The sequence below is a fragment of the Agelaius tricolor genome, unplaced genomic scaffold (genome assembly GCF_023055355.1).
Source record: "Agelaius tricolor isolate 1412-34295 unplaced genomic scaffold, bAgeTri1.0.p SCAF_1, whole genome shotgun sequence".
In the NCBI taxonomy this organism is placed as follows: Eukaryota; Metazoa; Chordata; class Aves; order Passeriformes; family Icteridae; genus Agelaius; species Agelaius tricolor.
Window position 1 is genome coordinate 24,868,760 of NW_027269261.1, and position 19,499 is coordinate 24,888,258.

At 38.5% G+C, this 19,499-nt stretch overlaps 1 protein-coding gene across 5 annotated transcripts in view; it reads left to right on the forward strand.

Annotated features, from left to right (window-relative positions):
- The window catches only part of MTA3 (metastasis associated 1 family member 3), a 228,968-nt gene that overhangs the window by 86,499 nt on the left and 122,970 nt on the right, over positions 1-19,499 (forward strand). For all 5 annotated transcript variants that reach the window (XM_071427185.1, XM_071427148.1, XM_071427166.1 and 2 more), the window contains exons 15-16: positions 6,116-6,202; positions 11,136-11,282. In XM_071427185.1, the coding sequence (XP_071283286.1) occupies positions 6,116-6,202; positions 11,136-11,282 (234 nt within the window). The remainder of the gene's footprint in view (positions 1-6,115; positions 6,203-11,135; positions 11,283-19,499) is intronic.

The window sequence follows — 19,499 nt, forward strand, 5'->3', positions numbered from 1 at the left end:
CTGGCAATCTCTTTGTGTGGAATCATTACAGCGATCTTGCCTGCATTGTCATTGTCATATTCTTGCTCTAGTAAAGGCAAAAAAGAATATTTCGTAGTTTTATTCCTGTACTGTCATCTGGTGACCTGTTCTCAGAGCACTCTATAGATTTTTATGTTATAACTAAATAGTCTGTCTCTTTCTCTGGATGTTCTGAATCCTTTTCTAAGGTTATCTTGATTTTTTGGGTTTTTAAATTTTTAAACAAGATCCTTAATTAGCAGTAATGATTTCCTATGCTGCATCCACTGAATAATTACAGTATTGAATGGGTATCTGTGTTGGTGTTAGAAATATTACAGTTGTGCTTAACTAATAACGTGGCCAGGGTACCAGGTCACCCATGATGTGATGTGGCATGAGATGGTTACAAGGCCCAAGAACTGATTTGGAGTTTGTTTTCCATGTTGCTTTGTTGAAACTTGACTCTAATGGCTGCTTAGATGCTTTGTCAGACTCACCTGACTCTGTGTGTGCCAAACCAGTTCTTGAAAATGTAACAGCATTTCCCAACTATATTGCATTAGGCACCATAACAACACTCAGAAACCATAAAATCTGAAGGCAGAGGATTGGTGGGGCACTTATCCCAGCTGCATACCGGGTTTTATGCCCGCTTAGTCTTGTGCAATTTGTTGAAGTGCCAGGTTGTAAATGAAACTGATTCCCAGATCTGAGAAAGGCTGTCTGAACAAGCGTGTCACAGCTCAGTCATAAAATAAATTGGTTTTTGCATTCCACCTGTGTACCTGAATGCATCTGCAGGTACTTCTCATGTCTTGGAGGAGGATGGAAGCTTCTGGGAATGATAACCTAAGGCCCAAGCATCTTTTAGCTGAAAACCGGATTTCGACAGAATATTTTCTCTTCTTGAACATCCACGCACATCCTCTCCCTCAGCCCATTATATCCACTGGCAGAAAACAAGGTCCTATTCTGTGTTCTTTATTCCTTCAGACAGTGCAGAGAATTAGATTTTCCTCATTAATGAAGCCTGTCGCATGACCCCTGCTCAGATGGCAGCAGGAGGTAGTGGAGAGGATGCATTTACATCCCAGTTCAATCTCAGGATGGCCACCAGGAGGTTGAGAAGGCACAGCACCTCCTGCTAGGAGCACAGCCCATCGTGGAAAGCTCAAACTTTGTTCTGTCTGAACTTAATAGACTCACTGTGGTTGGTGACAATAAACTTGTCTGATGGTTTTTCCAGGACTAATTAGAATTGGCGAACTGCTTTGGTAAGACGAAATTGTTGTGGTCTAAATCTCATGCACTACCTCCTTTTTTAGTTAGAATATATTGCATGGTTTTTTTTAGAAAGTTAAGCAAGACCATCCTGTCTGGGGAAGGTCTCTTAATTAGAGAAAAAGCAAAGTGAGCATTCTTCTCAGCAATCACTGAGGAGACTGGATCTGTTTGCAGCTCACAGGCAGGTTGATAAATGCCTGGCAGGGAGCCATGTGTCTGTAAACATTATTGCTTCAGCACAGGGAGACTTTAGAGGGACTTTTTTTCATTACTTGGATATAGCTTTATCATTATAACTATATGTATTAATTATAGTAATTTAGATCTGGATAACTATGTGTTGTCTGTGTAGACATGATTGTCAAAGTGTTTTCAGTGCATGGTAATATATTATCTGTATAATATATGTATAGTTATCTGGAAATGGGTGTACTGATCATGATGAAAATTTGTTATGCATTTAAATCCTCAGATTTATTAACAAATATGGTACATAGTGCTTGTTAGTGATCTAGTTTGGTACAACAAAGACAAGTGAAAACAGTAGAATATGCAAAATGTTGCTGATTTGTCTTTGTAAGCATAAAGTTTGTATTTTACTGATAGAAAGCTACCCATTCATCTGAATTGAGTTATATTTATGGGTATTAGTTCACAAACTATGTTTTGCATCCTTGATTTTGATAGCTATGGAAGAGCTTTTAGCTGTATCTAGGATGAAAATATCTTTGTTGTTATCTTTGAATACAATTTGTGCCAGATTTTAATAGCCAGCAAAATAATTGATAGAGCATAATATTTTTTTCCAAAGTTTGTAAGAATACAATTCAGGGAATACAGTACATTCATTAGATCTCTATTTTCACAGAGATATGATGGAATGTCAAAGAGAAATAACTTGCTAATGAGAGTCTCTCTAAGCTTAAGAGACCTACAAATCTAGGTTTTTGAAAAGGAAATAATTAGAAAATACTTTCATATCTAGAAGCACAGCCTCATTTGTTATCGTCTTCTTGGCATTACTGATTTCATTCACCTTTGTAATGCCCACATCAGTCATCATACTTGGCAGCTTTAAAGCTTCATAAAAATATGTTTCACACTCCGGTTTGTAATGTTATTTCCTAGAATTTTTCTGGTTGTGCTGTATCCTCTTTAGCGTTATGGTGCCCCATATTATGTGCACTTCAAGATACAGATTTCCCATAATTTTAGAAAGCCATGTTTTCTAACATGCTGATTTTGATTTCTTTTTAGTATTGTCTAGATATTTTTAGAAAGCTGTTGATTCTGACTTCATGAATACTCTTCTGCCTTGTGATGGTGTAGGAGCTATCATTATATCTATATATTATGATGATTCTACCCCTTCAGAATTCATTTATGTGCATTGCTTGATGCTGTTCCTGTCCTTTGCTATCAGTTTTAGCTTTGATTATGCTTAGAAATTTCTTATCAGGAAATTTTTACTCTCTAATCACCTCTTTTGCTGCCCTTTTATATGTTGAACAGCACAGATAATTTGGGGATTACATAGACAAATAATTTTAATAAGGTTTTAATTCCTGAAAAAGCCCCTTTTACCCTGTTACAACTGGACAGCAGAGGTCTTTGGTGACACAGTTCGGTAAAAACTCTGAAGTGCCAAATTGGATGCCAGATCAGCTGCATGTGGGCAGATCATGGTCCCCTCAGAGGATCCTGGCAGGCTTATGAGACTGGCACTTACTGGTTTATAGGACATGTAAGTAGGAAGGGACCCTGGAGGTCTCTGATCCCACCTCTTGCAGAAGGTTCACGTGGTCATGGGCCTTTAGGCCAGATGAGCTTTTTGTATCTCCACAGATGGAGACTGTATGACTTCTCTGTGCACCTGCTCCAGTGTTTGATCAACCTCAGAGTAAATAATCTTATCCTTGTACCCAACAATCTCCTGTCTCCCAGCCTGGCTGCTGCCACAGATAGGAGCACTGTTGTCCTGTCCCTGTGTTCCTCTGAGAAAGGTCTGGCTCTGTGCTGGGAGGCTGCAGGTGCCAGCCATGTGTCCCCTTGTCCTTCCCTCTCAAGGCTGCCCAGAGCAGTTCCCCCAGGCCCTGGATGTGCTGCACTCAAACACCCAATCCATCAGCTGGCCCTGCTCCTTGTGCCTGTGTCTCTTCCCTGGTGGGACCCCAGAGCTGGTCACAGGCTCTGGCTGTGTTTGCCATGGACTGAGGGAGAGATGACCTCTCCCAGCCCTGCTGGGTGCGTGTGCTCATGAGGCCCAGCGCACCATTGTCCATCCTTCCTGCTGCAAGGACACCACCCAGTCATGAGAACATGCTCAACTTGCTTTCTCTTCCAAGGTCTTTGTTGGCTCCCTTGACGTTTCCAAATTTAACCATGTGTCTCTATTAATAATGCAACCTCCTGCCACTTTGCAGACCTACTTACTGGAGAATGTTATCACACTTGTCCTGGTTTTGTTCTCTTCAACCAAGAACATTTAAGCATTTGTTAAACACCAGCAGCATGTCTGCTCAGCAGTTTGGATGAATTCCACCTGGTCCTGGTAACTTGGTTCTACTGATTAACCAGTTTGTTTGGAAATATTTCCTACAGACACTTCAGTGATGCAGTTCTCATACTTTCCTTGTAAAAGTATTTTGGAAGTGAGCTTCTTTAAATGCTTCTGCAATGAACAGGGATACAAAAAATGCATTTGGCTTTTCTGCTGTGCCTTTATTTTCTTGTGTATTTTCCTCACACCTTCATAATCTATTGCTACAGACACCAGCACACTTTCTGCTTTTGCTATGTGTGAAAAATATACTAAAAAATATCAGATTCCTTCTTGTTATAAATGTTTTTTTTTTCCTCATAGCTTCCACTATTTCACTGGTCTTACTAAGTTTTTTATTGCTCATATAAAAGATCACATTTGATTTTAGGACTTGCTTTAAATTTTGGGAGTTTTGATAACTTCCTACCCAGATTTTATTCTCTGGTTTTACACTTGAGAATGATGCACAATACAACTTCTATGTTCTTCTCTGTGTTCTGCATAAAGATCATAAACTTCATTATACTTTTTATGGGAGCACTTTATTGTGGATCAAAGTTTGCTGCTGTTAAGCTTACTTTACTGTCTCAATAGATAGGTGTGCTTTGGAATACTCACCTTTGATGAACATGCTTTATCTCAAGCATGAAAATTGTGCTCTCCTTGCAGTATGTATTCCCAGTCAGCATATAAATACTACAACATGATTCAATATGTTTTTTTATAGTGAAGGCACATAGATGGAAAATTTTCTTGCTAATTACTTCTTAGGTGATGCTTTGCTCTTCTCAAAGTAGCTATAAAATACCATATAGCCTCTGCTTATTTTACTGAGGGAGTCAGTGGAGACACATCATTCTGCTCCTCCACTTAAATAATTTCAGGTGTTTTACAATATTAAAAATATTCCAGGCACCAGGCCTTTTGATTTTTTTTTCCTGAGCACAGTATGTTTTGGGATTAAGTAACAAAGTACTTAATGTACTCAGCATTAGGACTCTGGAACCGTTGAAACCCATTGGTATTTCCACAATTTTTGGTAGGTTCCTTAATCTATGAAAGTAAGTTGTGCTTTGTCTGCTGCACTGAAAACATCTTCTCGAACATCTGAAATACTTATTCCAGTCATTGCTGTGCATTCACCATCTTTGTGATTTTTGCACAGATCTAGATTGGAATTGATAAAAAGGATTGTAAATTCTTTACATGGTGTCTTATACTCTTCCTGTTTACTGTATCTCATGTGCTGGAATGAAGCAAACAGGAAGAGTTTGGTGAAACACAGGGAGGAGTTGCAATTATAATCTATTTATAATGTGTCCCTCTTGTAAAACTTGTAGGTAGGTATTTTTTGGAAGTTCTTCCATTTGAGAGACCTCCTGACCTATATAATCACTGTATGAATGCAGTTTTGTCCAGACCAGAATACCTGTATTCTAGGGATACTGGAAGCTCTCTATGGGGGTTTTTATGTGCTCTTGGAAGACAGGAAACCCAATCATTCTGAATACTTAAAAAAAAAAAAGGTCTATTTTCAGTTGTCTTGAAATTATTTACTGAAACCTGGTGCCTTGTGAATTTTTGCCTTAAGTTGACTGACTTCATTGTCTAAGCATGAACTTCTTTATGTTAATGCTTTGTGTTCGGGACATGTGGATGGAATCACTGCTTGTGTATTCACAGTAGCAGCAGAAATTTAAGGCAGATGCTACACTGCTGGTTTTCATGTACTTAGCAGAAAGTTACAATCTTTGAGACCTTTGAGCTCTGTAATACTTGGTTGCAACTGAGCATTTTGTTGCAAAGTTTACAGTGAAGAGTTGTATGGCAAAAATCAGTATGCCCAGCTTTAAATCCTTGACTCTGTATTGTCCCATTTAGAGACAGAGAAGTGTGTAGAAAACAAAAAAGAATTCAATGAAAATAATTTTTAATAGCCAAAACTGCATTTTTTAGTAATCATGTTTTCATCCATGTTCCATTTGCCTGACTGTCTATCTCCGGAAAGACTTTGTAAGCAAAAACTACAATCTAACTGATGTTAAAACATACATTAACTTAAAAAAAAAAAAAAAATCATAACACCACTTACATGAACGAGGACATGTCCTGCCCTTAAATATTCACAATTAGAAGTATTGATGATAAAAAGGAGAATCTAAAAGGTGGGCTAAAAGAAAAAAAGAAATTTGTGTTAAAATGCAAGTCAGAGACTGGTTGGTATGTCCTGAATCTGTTTCTAATAGTAAAATATTTAAACTCAGTTTTATTCTTTAAAATTCTCAGATGCAGATCGACATTGTGAACTTGCTGGGAATCCTCTGAAGATAAAAAGCACCAGGAAACCACTGTCATGTATCATTGGGTATTTAGGTGCGTATCTGCCTCCAGAGAATAACAAACCAAACAAACTTTCAGTGTGTACTGAAGCTTCATAACCTGGGATGCACAGAAAGAGAGATTTATGCTTTTAGTAACGTAAAAAAATTCGGAAGTTAATAAATTAATAATAATGGTGGTCCACTGTGCAAAACTGCATGGTTGAACTTGCAGGATACAGGCAGAAGTCCTCCTGATACTGGTTTAAAATGTCAGAGTGAAACCTGACGTAATTTAGAATGTGAAAAACAGTCTGGCTCTCTAAATAAAAAGAAGAACTGTTCAAAGGGGAAATTCTCAGTATGCTCAGGGCTGCTCTGCTGTGGCCTTTGTATCCATTTGCAATACTACTTTTTACTTAAGAGCAGGGGAGCTCAGCCACGCTAAGATGCATACCTTGTAATTTGATGGCCTAAGTCTAAAAGGTGCAGTGAAATGTGTACTGAGCTCAGAACCGAGAGGATGTGAACCCATAAGCAAATGGGGAGAGGAAAAATTCTGGTAACAGTGATTCCTTGCAATGAGCTATCAGTGACTGTTAAATATTTGCACAGTCATATAAGAATTGTGGTAACCCAGAGCCTGTTAATCCTGAAATGAGGATATAAATCAATCAGTTGATCAGAGATGCAGCGAGTAATTCTGCTGTGTATTAATCCTGTTCTACAGAAGTGAACTCTACAGCTGAGTGTAGAGCTTAGTCTAGATGTTTTGTTCATTATTTCAGTCACCAGGAAGTTTTTTTTGTACTAGATCAAAGTAAACAGTCTCTTGCCTTACTGAAATAGAAATCAGCTATTAATGTAGTTACAACTGTTCTTCCAGGACATCAATTTTGTTAAAATACTAACTTCAAGAATGTGGTTAATGAGGAATTAATGCCATTCTCACTGAATTTTGATTCCTCCTGCCCTGGAGTTTAAGAAAAAAGCCAGGGATAATTCCCTACAGACATTCCAGCTGTGTGTATTGTGTGTGTTGAAGGGACTACTTTGGTTGACTTGGTGGAGTTGTGGTTGTGAGGGGGGAAGCTGGACAGGGGATGGTTCTTCCAGCTGACCTGTCTGTGCATCTAAAGAGGAAATGGTAATGTGGGGAAACTTAGGAGGCATCACATGTTTTTAGTGTTGTGTTATATTGCCTTTGAGGAGTTGTCCCGACCCCTCTGGGAGTCTGTCTGTAGGTTTAATGTGAGTAAATGGATGAATAGTGTCAGGCAGCATTTTGTGAACATACATGAAGGTCTGGTAGAAGATTAACAGTGCTAAAATATGCCAGATATCTGTAGAGTCTGCTTAGAATGTGACTGTATGGGAAGTAACAGTGTCTTAGTATGGCTGAGGAAAATAATGTGTGTTATGGGAATATGAAATGAACCCAGTGCAGTTGGTTACATTCATCTGAATTAGCTTTATAGGGATGGCTAGAAAATGGTTTTTTGTTTGCTATGTAGCTTGGTTAAATTTTTTTAGTTTAGTTTGTTTGTGATCTTTTTAGTTTATTTGGGATTTTTGCAGTTTCAGTAAATAAGTAAATCTTGCATTCTTTTTCTCATAAAAATTATTATTATATGTCATGTCATAACTTGTATAGGAGGCACTTGTTTTCTTTTTAAGATTCATGCTGTGCCATTCTCACAGGAATTTATTGGCATACAATTAACAATGAGTCAGGGCACTACTGCTTTCAACCTTTCTCCTAAGGCAGGGAGGATTTCAGTGCCCTGCACATCCTGGGTCATCACTTCCCTTTACCCTGGTTCTGCATCTTGGCTGCAGGTTCCACAGATGAGGTAGGACAAACACTAAAATTAGGCCTTGTCCTCTCAAGAGCTGGGGCTAATCCCCTCAATCTCATCAGTCATCATTGTGCTTCCTAAAACAAAGCTGCTGTAGTGAACCCCTGGCTAATTAAATGTCCTATATTATCTCTTAGTTATGAGGAAACCAGGCTAACACTCCAGTGGGATGCATGTTGAGGAGATGAGGTGAGGGAAAGGTGCAGCTGCCTAAGCCCCTCTGGAATCCAGGATGTTTGTTGAGGTGATTTGGTAGAAGACTTCAGCTTCTCTTTGTTTACTTTGGGTTTTTTTTATTTTTTTACCCTACTTACATAGTGGAAAAGGGAGAAATTTTTAATGTTGTTATTGTTATTTACTTGTTTTAGGCTGAAATCTGGTCCTATAAAACGGGAACCTACTATGGTTCCGACTATGTTTTTGAAACATTATCTCTTACTCCTATTTATTTTTATTTCACAATGTGGCTGACTGGCTATTTGCTACTGGTCATGAGATAATTTGAATGCTATAGTCAGTTCTCTGAGTTAGAACAAGGTGCAGCTGGCTAAAAGATTTTCAGTAAAGTGCTATGCAATAGAACAAGCATAAGAGCAGCAGAAATTAAAAGATTTTGATTACTATTATTCCATAATACAATTATATGAAGGGATAATATGAAAAACCCCTGAAATGCCTCATTACTCTGCTTGGGTATGATGAGGCAGCTAGTTATAAAGTGCTGGTTATAAAGCATGAAAATATTTGAAGCAAGTCTATATGTAGAGGAGGAGTGAACTAAGATGTAAAGGTCTGCACAGGAAGGACTCAGTCCATTGGGAAGTGATCCTGGCTCTTTAACTGAGTTTCTTTCTAGAACTTAAATGTAGAGCTTGGTCTTGCTACCTACCTCTACTGCAGACAGAGAAAAGACAGCCTTCATGGTAAGCTAATGGAGGATTAGTGACTTCTGAACTGAAGAGAAGTTGAAGGAAGGAAATGCTTCCTTCCTCAACTGTTTGCTCACTCTGAAAATATGAAATTGTCTCTCCTATAGGTTGCAGATGAATGGAGGTGGAGTTCTCATATGTCAATGCAACTGCTGGGATTACTGTGGTTGCTGCTGGAGCTCTTTGGCAAATAAAATAAGATTTTATTTGCCAAAGTGTTAGCCCTGGAATCTACCATTTCCTTCAGAAAACTGGAAAAGATTGCTAAATGAACATTTTAGAATGTAAATTCCAATTACCTTCAGCAAACAGCGCAAGGGATCTATTTTGGTTTAGAGTTTTGCCTTAGCAATCAGTGGTGTTCATAACATTAAGCATGCCTCTGTTCCCATTTTAGTAAAAAAAGCAAAGTATGAGATGCTTGTTCCCCACAGCAAGAAAAACAGGACATGCCATGAAATCTTTTCTGTGTGAAAAGCAGATGAATCTGCAGTGAATGGCTGTAAAAAGCTCTTATCTAATTAAGTGGTGGGGAATTTGGTGCCATCAAATCTGCAGCTCTGCCCTGAAGTGACTGGTTACCTGTGCCTTCCTTCTTTGCTGTTCTCTGTGTATTTCTCTGCCCTACTGTTTCTTACCTGGCCCTCTTGAGGCTTCTCGTGGGAGTGTGTTCATACTTGGAGAGTGTGATTGAAGCCCCAACCAAAGCAGTGGTGAACAATTAAGCAAAGTCTTTTCCAGTGTGAAAATTGTTGGGATTGTCTCTTGGCACGCTGTTCCAGTACAGCCTGGCCAAGGCCATGAGAGCAAGAGCTCCAGGCAGGGCAGGTGAGCACTTGGGTATCAGACTTTGGGCATTTCTGAAGGAGGAGAAACATGCTAGTGCAGTGGGCTTTGACTTTATGCAGTGGTTTCTCTTTCTCCTGAATGATGGCCATGCATGGCAGAGGCTGGAGAGGCTCCTCCTTGGATACTTGGCCTCACTGTAGATTTTGCATCTTCCCAGTTTCTGTGTTCCATTTTATAAACAGAAAAAAAGCACTTTATAAGCAGAAAGAAGCACTTTTCAGGAGGTGTAAACCTGGGCTGCAAATGGGAAAGTACTCAATGTTTGTGTTCTGATCTCACCTGCCTTGGGCAGCTGACTCTGCTGATCTGACTCCCACGTCCTCTGCCCTCACCTTCTCAGCCTCTTCTGCTACCTGGGGCCATCAGAGGCTGCTGTAATTGGGCTGCAGGTGCCTCATACCCTGCACAGTGCTGGCAGCTGGTGCCCTGCACTGTGACACAGGGACAGGACCTGCCCCTGGGCAGCTGACTTCCCACACAAGCCTGGCTCCACCCAAGGCTGGACAGGCTGGTGGCATTTTGAACCCAGATGTGTGATGGGAATTAATTAATTGGTTCAGCAAATTCCTGGTGAGGGACCAGCAGACTCATCCGAGGCTTCCTTTTGCCACTTTTATCTGGCAGAATATACAGAAATTTCCCTGCAGCTGTGTCAGCTCCTGGCAAACACAGCAGGTGCCACCCTGAAATGTGCTGGCCAGATGTGCTTTGCTGCCTCATACCCTCTTTATTCCTTTTTCTCCAAAATAATCTTGCTCCATGAAGCAGATACTCTGGGATGTTTGAAGCTCCCCAGTAAGGGGAAGTATGGAAGTGTTCCCACTGCAGTTTTGGGGCAGTTTTAGCTGCAGAGCCCTACAGTGTCTGGCCCCCTGACTCCTGCACCTTGTGACCTGTGTGTGGGAAGATCCTCTAAAGCCTGTTACTGTGATAGAAAATACTGAAATACTGAATAGCTTGAGGAATTGAGGTAGTTTCACTACAGTAAAATGCTTTTATTTGCTTGCAGAAACCTGTGGGTGTGTAGCTTCAATATAAATCTCAAAAGGGTACGAAAATATAAACACACCCATTTCAGACTGTTTTGTATTTATTAGCTCTTAACCTCAAATCCTTACATATCTGCACTGTGGAATTGAGCTTGGGTTACCTAAAGTGAAATAGATCTTTCTTACTTGGAGGACCTGTGGGTAGGAGGACTCGTGTTGTTCAAGGTCTTGTAAACACACAAGTGCAGAAGGAATTTTCTTTTCACTGAAAAACAAAAGTAAATTTCATATGTGGAATAGATTGTTTTATTTATCTTAAAATCAAGTAGATATCATTTCTCTCTCTCTTTTGTCTCAAACAGAGATACATCCTGCTGTGAAACCCAGTGTAATCAGGTCAACACCAAGCCTTCAAAGTCCAAGTGCAAAACGACTGCTTGCACCCTCCAACCACTCTTCATTAAGTATTTTGGGGAAAAGAAACTACAGCCATCATAATGGGCTTGATGGTATGTGAAGGAATATAAATGAAATATTCTTTATCTCTCTGAATTGAAAAACTTTCTGTGAACCTAAGGTAATATTAAATGAGAGGGTACAGACTTAAAAAAATGTAAGATATGGATGTCATGTTTATAGCATCAGTGCAATGAATAGTGGTCCCTATTCATTGGATAAAGGTATATTAATACCATCTCTTACAAAAACTCCATTTACCATTTTTCTTACTGATCTTGATTTACCAAAAAAGGACAAGAAAAGAATGAAACAAATTTGGTGAAGGCAGAGATGCAGCATGTTTTATTTTGGCTTTTTGCATTGCACCTTAGAAAACTACTGTCCCTGCAGAGTAGGAAGCAAAAGGTGTGTCACAGAGGTGCAGGAGAGGCTTTTTCTGTGCACTCTGCAGTGCCAGAGGTGACTTTTAGGCCTGGTGTATCCAGCCACTTCATTACACCTCGGTGCAAACTAAGAGCAGGAATGAAGATGTGTGAAAAAAAAAAAACCCAAAAAAACCAACCAAAAAAAAGGATGGAAATTTTTGGGTAAGACTAACTTTTCTCAAATAATCTTTATTTTTCATCCTGAAAAGTGACTGTAAATTTCTGATTTTATTTTTTTCTTTACCAAACAGAAAGATTTTTCAACTCTAACTGCAAACAGTTTTACCTTGTCCAAATAAGAGGAGAATCCAGAAGAATATAATGTTTACACTAAAAGAAAATGCATGCATGCATTCCTGATATCTCTTTGTGAGATATAACTTCTGTAAACCATTAGCTTATTTGTTCTGTAATTGAATAAGGTTATTGAGGGTAGATATCTGTCAGGCGTTGGGCTCTCAAATAGACTGTTCAGGAGAAATGTTCACAAAAGAAGAAATTGTTCACAAAAATGCTCACAAAAGAGGTGACTGTCTGCTTTCATGCTTCACAGAAAAGGTTGAGGTAGAAAGGAGAGGAATTGCCTTTCAGACAAGCTCATAGAAATAGTATTCCAAATAAAGGGAGAAAAACTTGATTCATTATCCATCATCTTCCCTGTAATCGTGTTTTTCTGTCACTGCAAACGCTGCTTGTGTACTGCAGTGAAAACACCTACTGTACATTTAATAACACCATGATAGGAATCATGACATCCTTTGACAAGAGGTGGTTACTGAGAATACACAGAAGAGAGGATTGCTTGCTCTTCTGCTCAGCATGCAGCTATTACACCACAGACAAGCAATATTCATGGCAACACAGTCTCTTCAGGGGACCAAGGTGACACCATAGGAGAAAATATTGCAGCTGGAAGAAAAGGTGATATCTGCATTAGTAGGCAGAGCCAAAAATGCTGACTTTCCACTGCATCTTTGAAGGTGGAGTTCTGCATGGATGGTTTAGTAGTTGCTGCATGAGAATGTGGACAAAGGCCTCCCCCTCCACCAATGCTGGCCCTTAGACTGGGCTCTCCATGAGAGCTCTGAGTGATGAATCAGTTTGCCTTGGATGTAAAGATGATCACTGAGTGTTTTCAGTTGAAAAGACCTCAAAGATGAAGTCCAACCCTCAACTCAGCACTGCTAAGTCCTAAACCCAGCATGCCCCAAGTGTTAAATCTCTCCAGGGATGGTGGTGACTGAACTGCTTCCTGGGCAGCCTGTTCCACTGCTCGGCAATGCTTTCAGTGAAGTAGTTTTCCCCAACATCCAACCAAAACCTTCCCTGGCATCACTTGAAGCTGTTTCCTCTTGTCCTATCACTTCTCATCTGTGAGCAGACACTGACCTCCATCTTGCTGCAACCTGCACATTTCTCCAGCAGAGAAGGCTGTAGCAGTAAGTTCAAGGTAATTATTATGATTAAACCCCTCCTTATGTCTCTGTAAGGAGACATGCTTGGAATTCTGTAAAATTTTTCTTCTATTTAGTATAGATGTTCTCCTCAAAGTAAAGAGTGTGTAAAACCAGTTATTAGCTACACCAATTAGTGTGTATCAAACAGTCAACTGTGTTAAAGCAATTTGCACAAAATAACATCTAACTTGAAAAAGTAGTATTGAGAACTGCAAGTCACTGCTTTAGGAGATATTTCTGTGTGGAAGTCGTATTTTCTGGAAAAATCCCTTTGCCCAGGATTTTGCTCCTGGGAAGCTGAGAAGTTTCAGAGAAAAAGCAAAACAATATTATCTAATTTGCTTCTCCTGTGTTTTGCTGCTTTGGAATGTGTTTGGAGATTGTTTGCCACAGGTGATTGTTTCATTGGATTCTGGTGTGAGTGTTTTCACTCATTGGCCAATCGTGGCCAAGCTGTGTCGGGGCTCTGGAAAGAGTCATTATTGTCTTGTTAGCCTTCTGTAAGTATTCTTTATTCTTTAGTATAGTTTAGTATAGTATTCTTTAATATAATATAGTGTCTTAAAATAATAAATTAGCTTTCTAAGAACATAGAATCAGATGCATCATTCCTTCCTGCCATGGGGCACCCTACAAATACAATATTTCTGCTTATCTGTTTCTTGTGAAAACAACATACTGGAAAGCATATATCCTAAATAAGTGAAATCTATATTTTTTAGTGCATAATTTACTATCTTACTACAAAAAATGGCTATTTTTGTTATTATTCTTGCCACTCTCTTTGATTGTAATGTGGAGACATGTAAATAAAATGCAATGAAAAAATAACGAACCAGTAGTAATGATACTCAACAGCACAGATCCATTTCTTCTGACTTAAAAGTGATTACCTTCAGTATTCATCATTTACCTCCTCTCCAGGTTATTGGTAAATATAAAATATATTTTTCTTTTTGCTTGTGTTTTATCCAGCTTCTCTTCAATACCAGATCAGCTTGGGAAGTGGTGGTTTCTGTAATTTCCCTGACCACAGTGTGCTATTTGTGCAGTGAAAGCTTTTGCCAGCCTCCAGAGTTTTTGTGTTACTATAAATACACTAAAAAGCTTTTTGGATTCCAAAATACTATTGATTGCTGCAGGTTTGATTGTGTTGTATCAATTAACAGTATCCAGAAGGCCTGATATGGAGTTGATGACAGATTCTGCCTTTCAGTGCATGCTTTGGTGAAATGAGCAAACAAAAAGGAGCGTGGGGAATTTATATTAAATCTCATTTGCTGTTTTCATAATCTTAATATTATTTACATGTAAATGTCTGCATTTTCAAGTGTACCTTTTCTCCAACAGTATTAGATATTTGTTTTGAGAAAGCCACATAAATATATTTACTTAAGATGTACAATATTTCATAGCATTCAAATAAATGTTGCTTAGGCTTGTGCAAATATATATTTAGATTAGCATAATTTAAGCCAATCTTACTGCCTAGATGAGTGCCTTATTTTTGGCAGAATTTCTTTTTAAGCAAATTAATAATTATTTGCTTTGAATATAGCAGTACATTATGGAAATGGCACATTTTTATGCCTCTTTGGGGAAGTGGGGGAAGATTATGAGAAACATCATTAATATTTAGTTAAATGCTTTTAAGAATAATAAACAAGAATATGATTAGCATTTCTTATACAAGTCTTACACTGTCTTGAGTTCTGCTTTTAGCCAATGCAGCACAACATTCCCTTTCAGTTTTCCATGGATGCACCTCCAGAAAGGTTTTGGTGCAATTGATAAATGAACTCCCTCATTTATCTTTTCTTAATGGGGAGGTTGTGCCCTGATATCTTGTTATTGTCAGTCATGGACATGAGTGTGATTGCTTTGCTTAAGCACTCTGTATTGTAGCTAGAGAGAGGATCTCGTAGGTTTTTGTGTCCCTGATTGGGAGGAAGAGTTTTGCTGAATGGTCTTAGAAAAGTGTTTTTCATTTTATTTTCAAACAACAGCAAATCTTGCATTCTGTGAGATGTAATAAAAAGTGCCAGTGAACTGGCAAAGTACTGTTCTGGAAAACTCACAGTACTTTGAGAAGCTTTTGTGTAATATACATACTGGAGCTTTTAACTACTCTGGAGATGCAGCATTTCAATTGCTGCTGAAATTAAAGTCAGCATAAGATATTTAAGTGGTTCTCTGCCATGAAGATAGCCTCTTTCAAGTGGGAAAATTCCATCTTCAGAAAATCACGATGTTGCAGAAGGTTACATGTATCCAATTTTGTTACTGGAGTTGATGATGGGAAGATTTAGGTGTGACTGTAAAGCGCTTTAGATATTTTGAATCTGATCTTTAAATTACAGTGTCTGAAATTATTCCAAGCAATTACTTTCTCCCACAAACTGCTTAACTGTGAGGAACAGTGCATCCAAGAACTCAAATTTTACGTCAGCCTATTGTTTTGGCAGGGTGAGTAATGATAATTTTGCTTATAGTATTTGGAAACATCAGGTAGAGGTATTTTACACAAGAATAATTTCTGTCATCTGGCATGCATTTCCTTACCTTTCATGCATGAGAACCAGAATATCCACAGGATGTCCAAGGCATCAGCGTACTGATGAGGTACAGAAATCTGTCTGTGCCTGTTGATAGCATTTTCATATTGTGGACAAAAATAAGAGAGCCAGCATTTCATTGCTGAAGAGACTCAAATTAACAGCCCTGATCCTCCTTTCTTCCCTGCCATACCTTTAGTGCTGTATTTCAGTCTGACATGTCCTGCTGCCTTCAAGAGGATGCTTTCAACAGTCCAATTTCTGTTCTGGAATATTACTGAAGTGCACAGCAGATACATGAAGTATCTAGGAATGAGGCAACAATTTTGGGGGTCTCTTTTCCTAGGAACCCACACATTTCTGGCCTGGCAGGATGAGAAGGTGACAGGAGAAATTGGCAAATGGAGAAAAACCTCAAAAAGGTGTTCCTTCTCTCTTAGATACTGTTTTGGTCAATCCTTCTCTCTATGCTTATGACTGATACTATTGGCTATTCAGGAGATGAGCAAGGTAGACAGGCTTAGGTTCCACTCCTAGTTTTCCATGGGGAATTTATGACAAACAGATGAAAACATCAGCAGCCTGACAGACATACAGGGAGACTAAAACCTTTCCTGTCCCAAATTTTTTTGAAACAGAGAGAACAATTATAATATTATTATAATTAAGTTCACATAACATTATGTGAAAGTACATTAAAGGGAAGGAGGTTTCACTCTAGGGTGGAATTTTTCAGCAGTGAGTGAGTTGTTTTTTCTCAAAAGTGTCTGATTGTTATCGCAATACTGTGTTTTGGTAGAGACAGATGTTCTGCTATGGTGGCAGAGGAGCAGCATGGATTGCACATCAAAAAACATCTGGTGCTCTGTTACTTTAAAAAAGAAAACCATAAATTTTCTCTTACACATTAATAAACTGTAAACCTACCAAAATTGTTATAAACCTCCTTTAACATACCAGTGATTTCCTACTGAAAGAGTAGAAATGAGTTGTGGCAAACAAGCTGCCATGTGAAAATTTGCCATTTCTTCCATCCTAAAGCACAAGGTATGATTAATGCTGGATTGTGTATACTCACTCTTCCCAAAAGTGAGAGACAAAAGCTATATATTGCTCCACAGTCAGTTTTCCCTCTGAAGTTTGCTTAGGACATGCGTGTTCTAGCTTTGGTCTTTGGTATAGCCAGAAAATGCTTTAAAATATTCAGCTGCAGATTTCTCAGTCAAATGTGTACACTGGTATTGATGGAAATGTGAACATGGAAAATAGATCTCTCAGGAAAAAATGATGCTGTGTTACTGTCATTTACTGAGGAAAGCAAAGGAATATGAAAAGGTGTTCATGGCTCTTAGTTACTTCCCGAAATACATTGCTTTTATGCTAATATCATTATAGGAAATACTTAAGAGCTTAGTCCTGCCTTTCTATACAGAGTCATTTAAACCATCTCTGTCCCTCAAGAGATTGACCTAACAACCTTTTTACATTTAAATTTTGCAACTTGCACAAGAGTAGCCATTTTCTCTCCATTTTTACTGTGCAGTTGGAAGCAATAATTTAAAATATTTATTAGGAAACTAAAATGCTCTAAAGCTTACATTTCTGTGGTTAGTAAATTCACTTGTTTTTGCAGAGGTACAAATCATGATGAACTACTGACAACTTCCAGAGCCCAAATAATGTGCCTGGAAAGTGACACAGGCCTTAATTACCCCAGGATGTTACTGCTGACATTGTCAATCATTTGTAGAACTAAGCTTCTGCATCTCATGTTAGCAAGTATCAAGTAAATTTTTTCCCCTATATAAATTTCTGTGCTATTCAACAGTGAGTTGATGATTCCCCACTTCCCTCGTCAGTCTTCATTTCTCCAAACCCAGTGATGCAAATGATATTGTGACTTAACATGAACAATAACCAAGTAGGAGGAAAATACTTTTGTCTGAAAAAATAGAAGAGAAATATCTTTTCCCCCTAGAATTTCTTAAAATTGACAAAATCATCTCTTGTCTCACACGGGACATTATCTCACATATACATTGAATTTACATCACAGTTATCTTCCAAGTATTTGAGCTCCTTTGAGTACAAATAAAAGGACAGTCTTCCATTCTCTGTCTGATGACTGCTTAAACTGCAGGGTATTTTTCAGTGAGAAAAGGTAAGGAGTGTAATTTGCCCACAGGAGTGCTTGGGAGGAGCAAAAGCATTTCAGCAAACCCAGGTTTCCTTATATTTCCTCTGAGAAAGAACTGTTCCTAAGCACGTTGTGTGTTTTTAAAAATATAGACAGCGATTACTTTTGTTATGCCAAAGTCAAAATACAATATCCATTCAACTGAAGTGCTCAGGTTTACTGTATCTTGAGAAATGTAAATTATTTCCCAGGGTGAAAGTACATTAGAAATTGAATAAAGCACTATTATTGATTCCTTTGGCACTTATTCCTTTCTTTCAAAAATTGATCTTTGGTTTTGTAAGGCTTCTTTGCCTACAATTGATTCACAAGAAAAGCAAAAATCTGGAGTCACATTCATGCTTTAAAGCACTACTTTGAGTGTGCCATAGATTACTTTGCTTTTGTTGTGCCAGGAAAATGAATGCTTATGAAAAGTTGGTGTGTTGCATCCCTGAACTCACCAGTGCACACATGTTTCTGGTACCACTGGTGACAGCAGGGATCAGAAAGAGCAAGGCAAGTGGGATCCCAGGGGGAGGGAAGGGCACTTCATGGTAAAGTGCCCCATTTCTGCTGTTGAGTCAGTGTTTCTTGTTTTAATATACAGGTATTGTGTAGACATGAAACTGCAGTAACCTTGGCTTTCCTAATTGGCAGAATGAATCAGCTTTTCAAACAGGAAACAACACTGTAATTAAGTTAACATTTAAACCACAATGCAAATAGCCAGAGCTTAATTCCTAGAATCACTACTTTCCCCTAGTATTATTTTAAAGAATTACAGTTGCAGAAAGAGAATCCTGTTTGTTTGATAACAGGATTAGCCGCATATTACCTCCTGAATTATGGGTTCTGGATTCAAGATCTGGAGTTCATGCTCACAGTGCTTCTGTGTATGATTACTGGCAAGTAGGTTGATTATTTTTTGTAAGCTGTGATTGCAGAGCAATAGTTCCTAACAATTTTAGTACATAATGCAATAGGGAAGGCATCTTTACAAAGTGCTTAGGCAGTGGGACTGGAAAGATCCTGTGTCTGGTCTGTGAGGTTTAGTGTGGTTTTTTTGTGGAGCTTTTTGGTTGGTTGGTTGTGGGGTTTTTTTTGTTGGGTTTGTTTTTTTTTTTATTTGTTTGGTTTTCTGGTTTTGTTTTTTTTCCATCGGTATATTCTTTCTCCAGTGTTTAAAACTTTTGTCTTGAGAGAATAATAGTCTTCCTCAAAAATCATTCTTACTGTCAGATATACATATATAGTTATATATTTTTAGTAATACTTTTGAATTAAAAATGTCACTTGTTCAGTTGCTGCAAACTGGGAGGAAAAAAACAATTATGTTTGGTTACTCAAAACATTCATAACCCAAATGGAGGAGAAATAATGAAGCAGTCTTCCTTTCTCAGATTTTTTCATAAGGTGGTCCATCCTGGGTGAAATTAACCTTTAAAGTCTTATGCTGAGATGTTGCTAGGATTGAACTGTTCTGATATTGCCAGTCTGCCTTTATTTTCCACCTGTCAAAATCACACTAGCTTCAAGCATATTTATTCTGGAAGTTTTAGAAGTAGGACATGTTTCACCCATTATTACTGTCAATGATCCCATTACCCAAAAAGGAGAAATGCCAGGGAACTCTGTTTTCTATCAGCAGAAA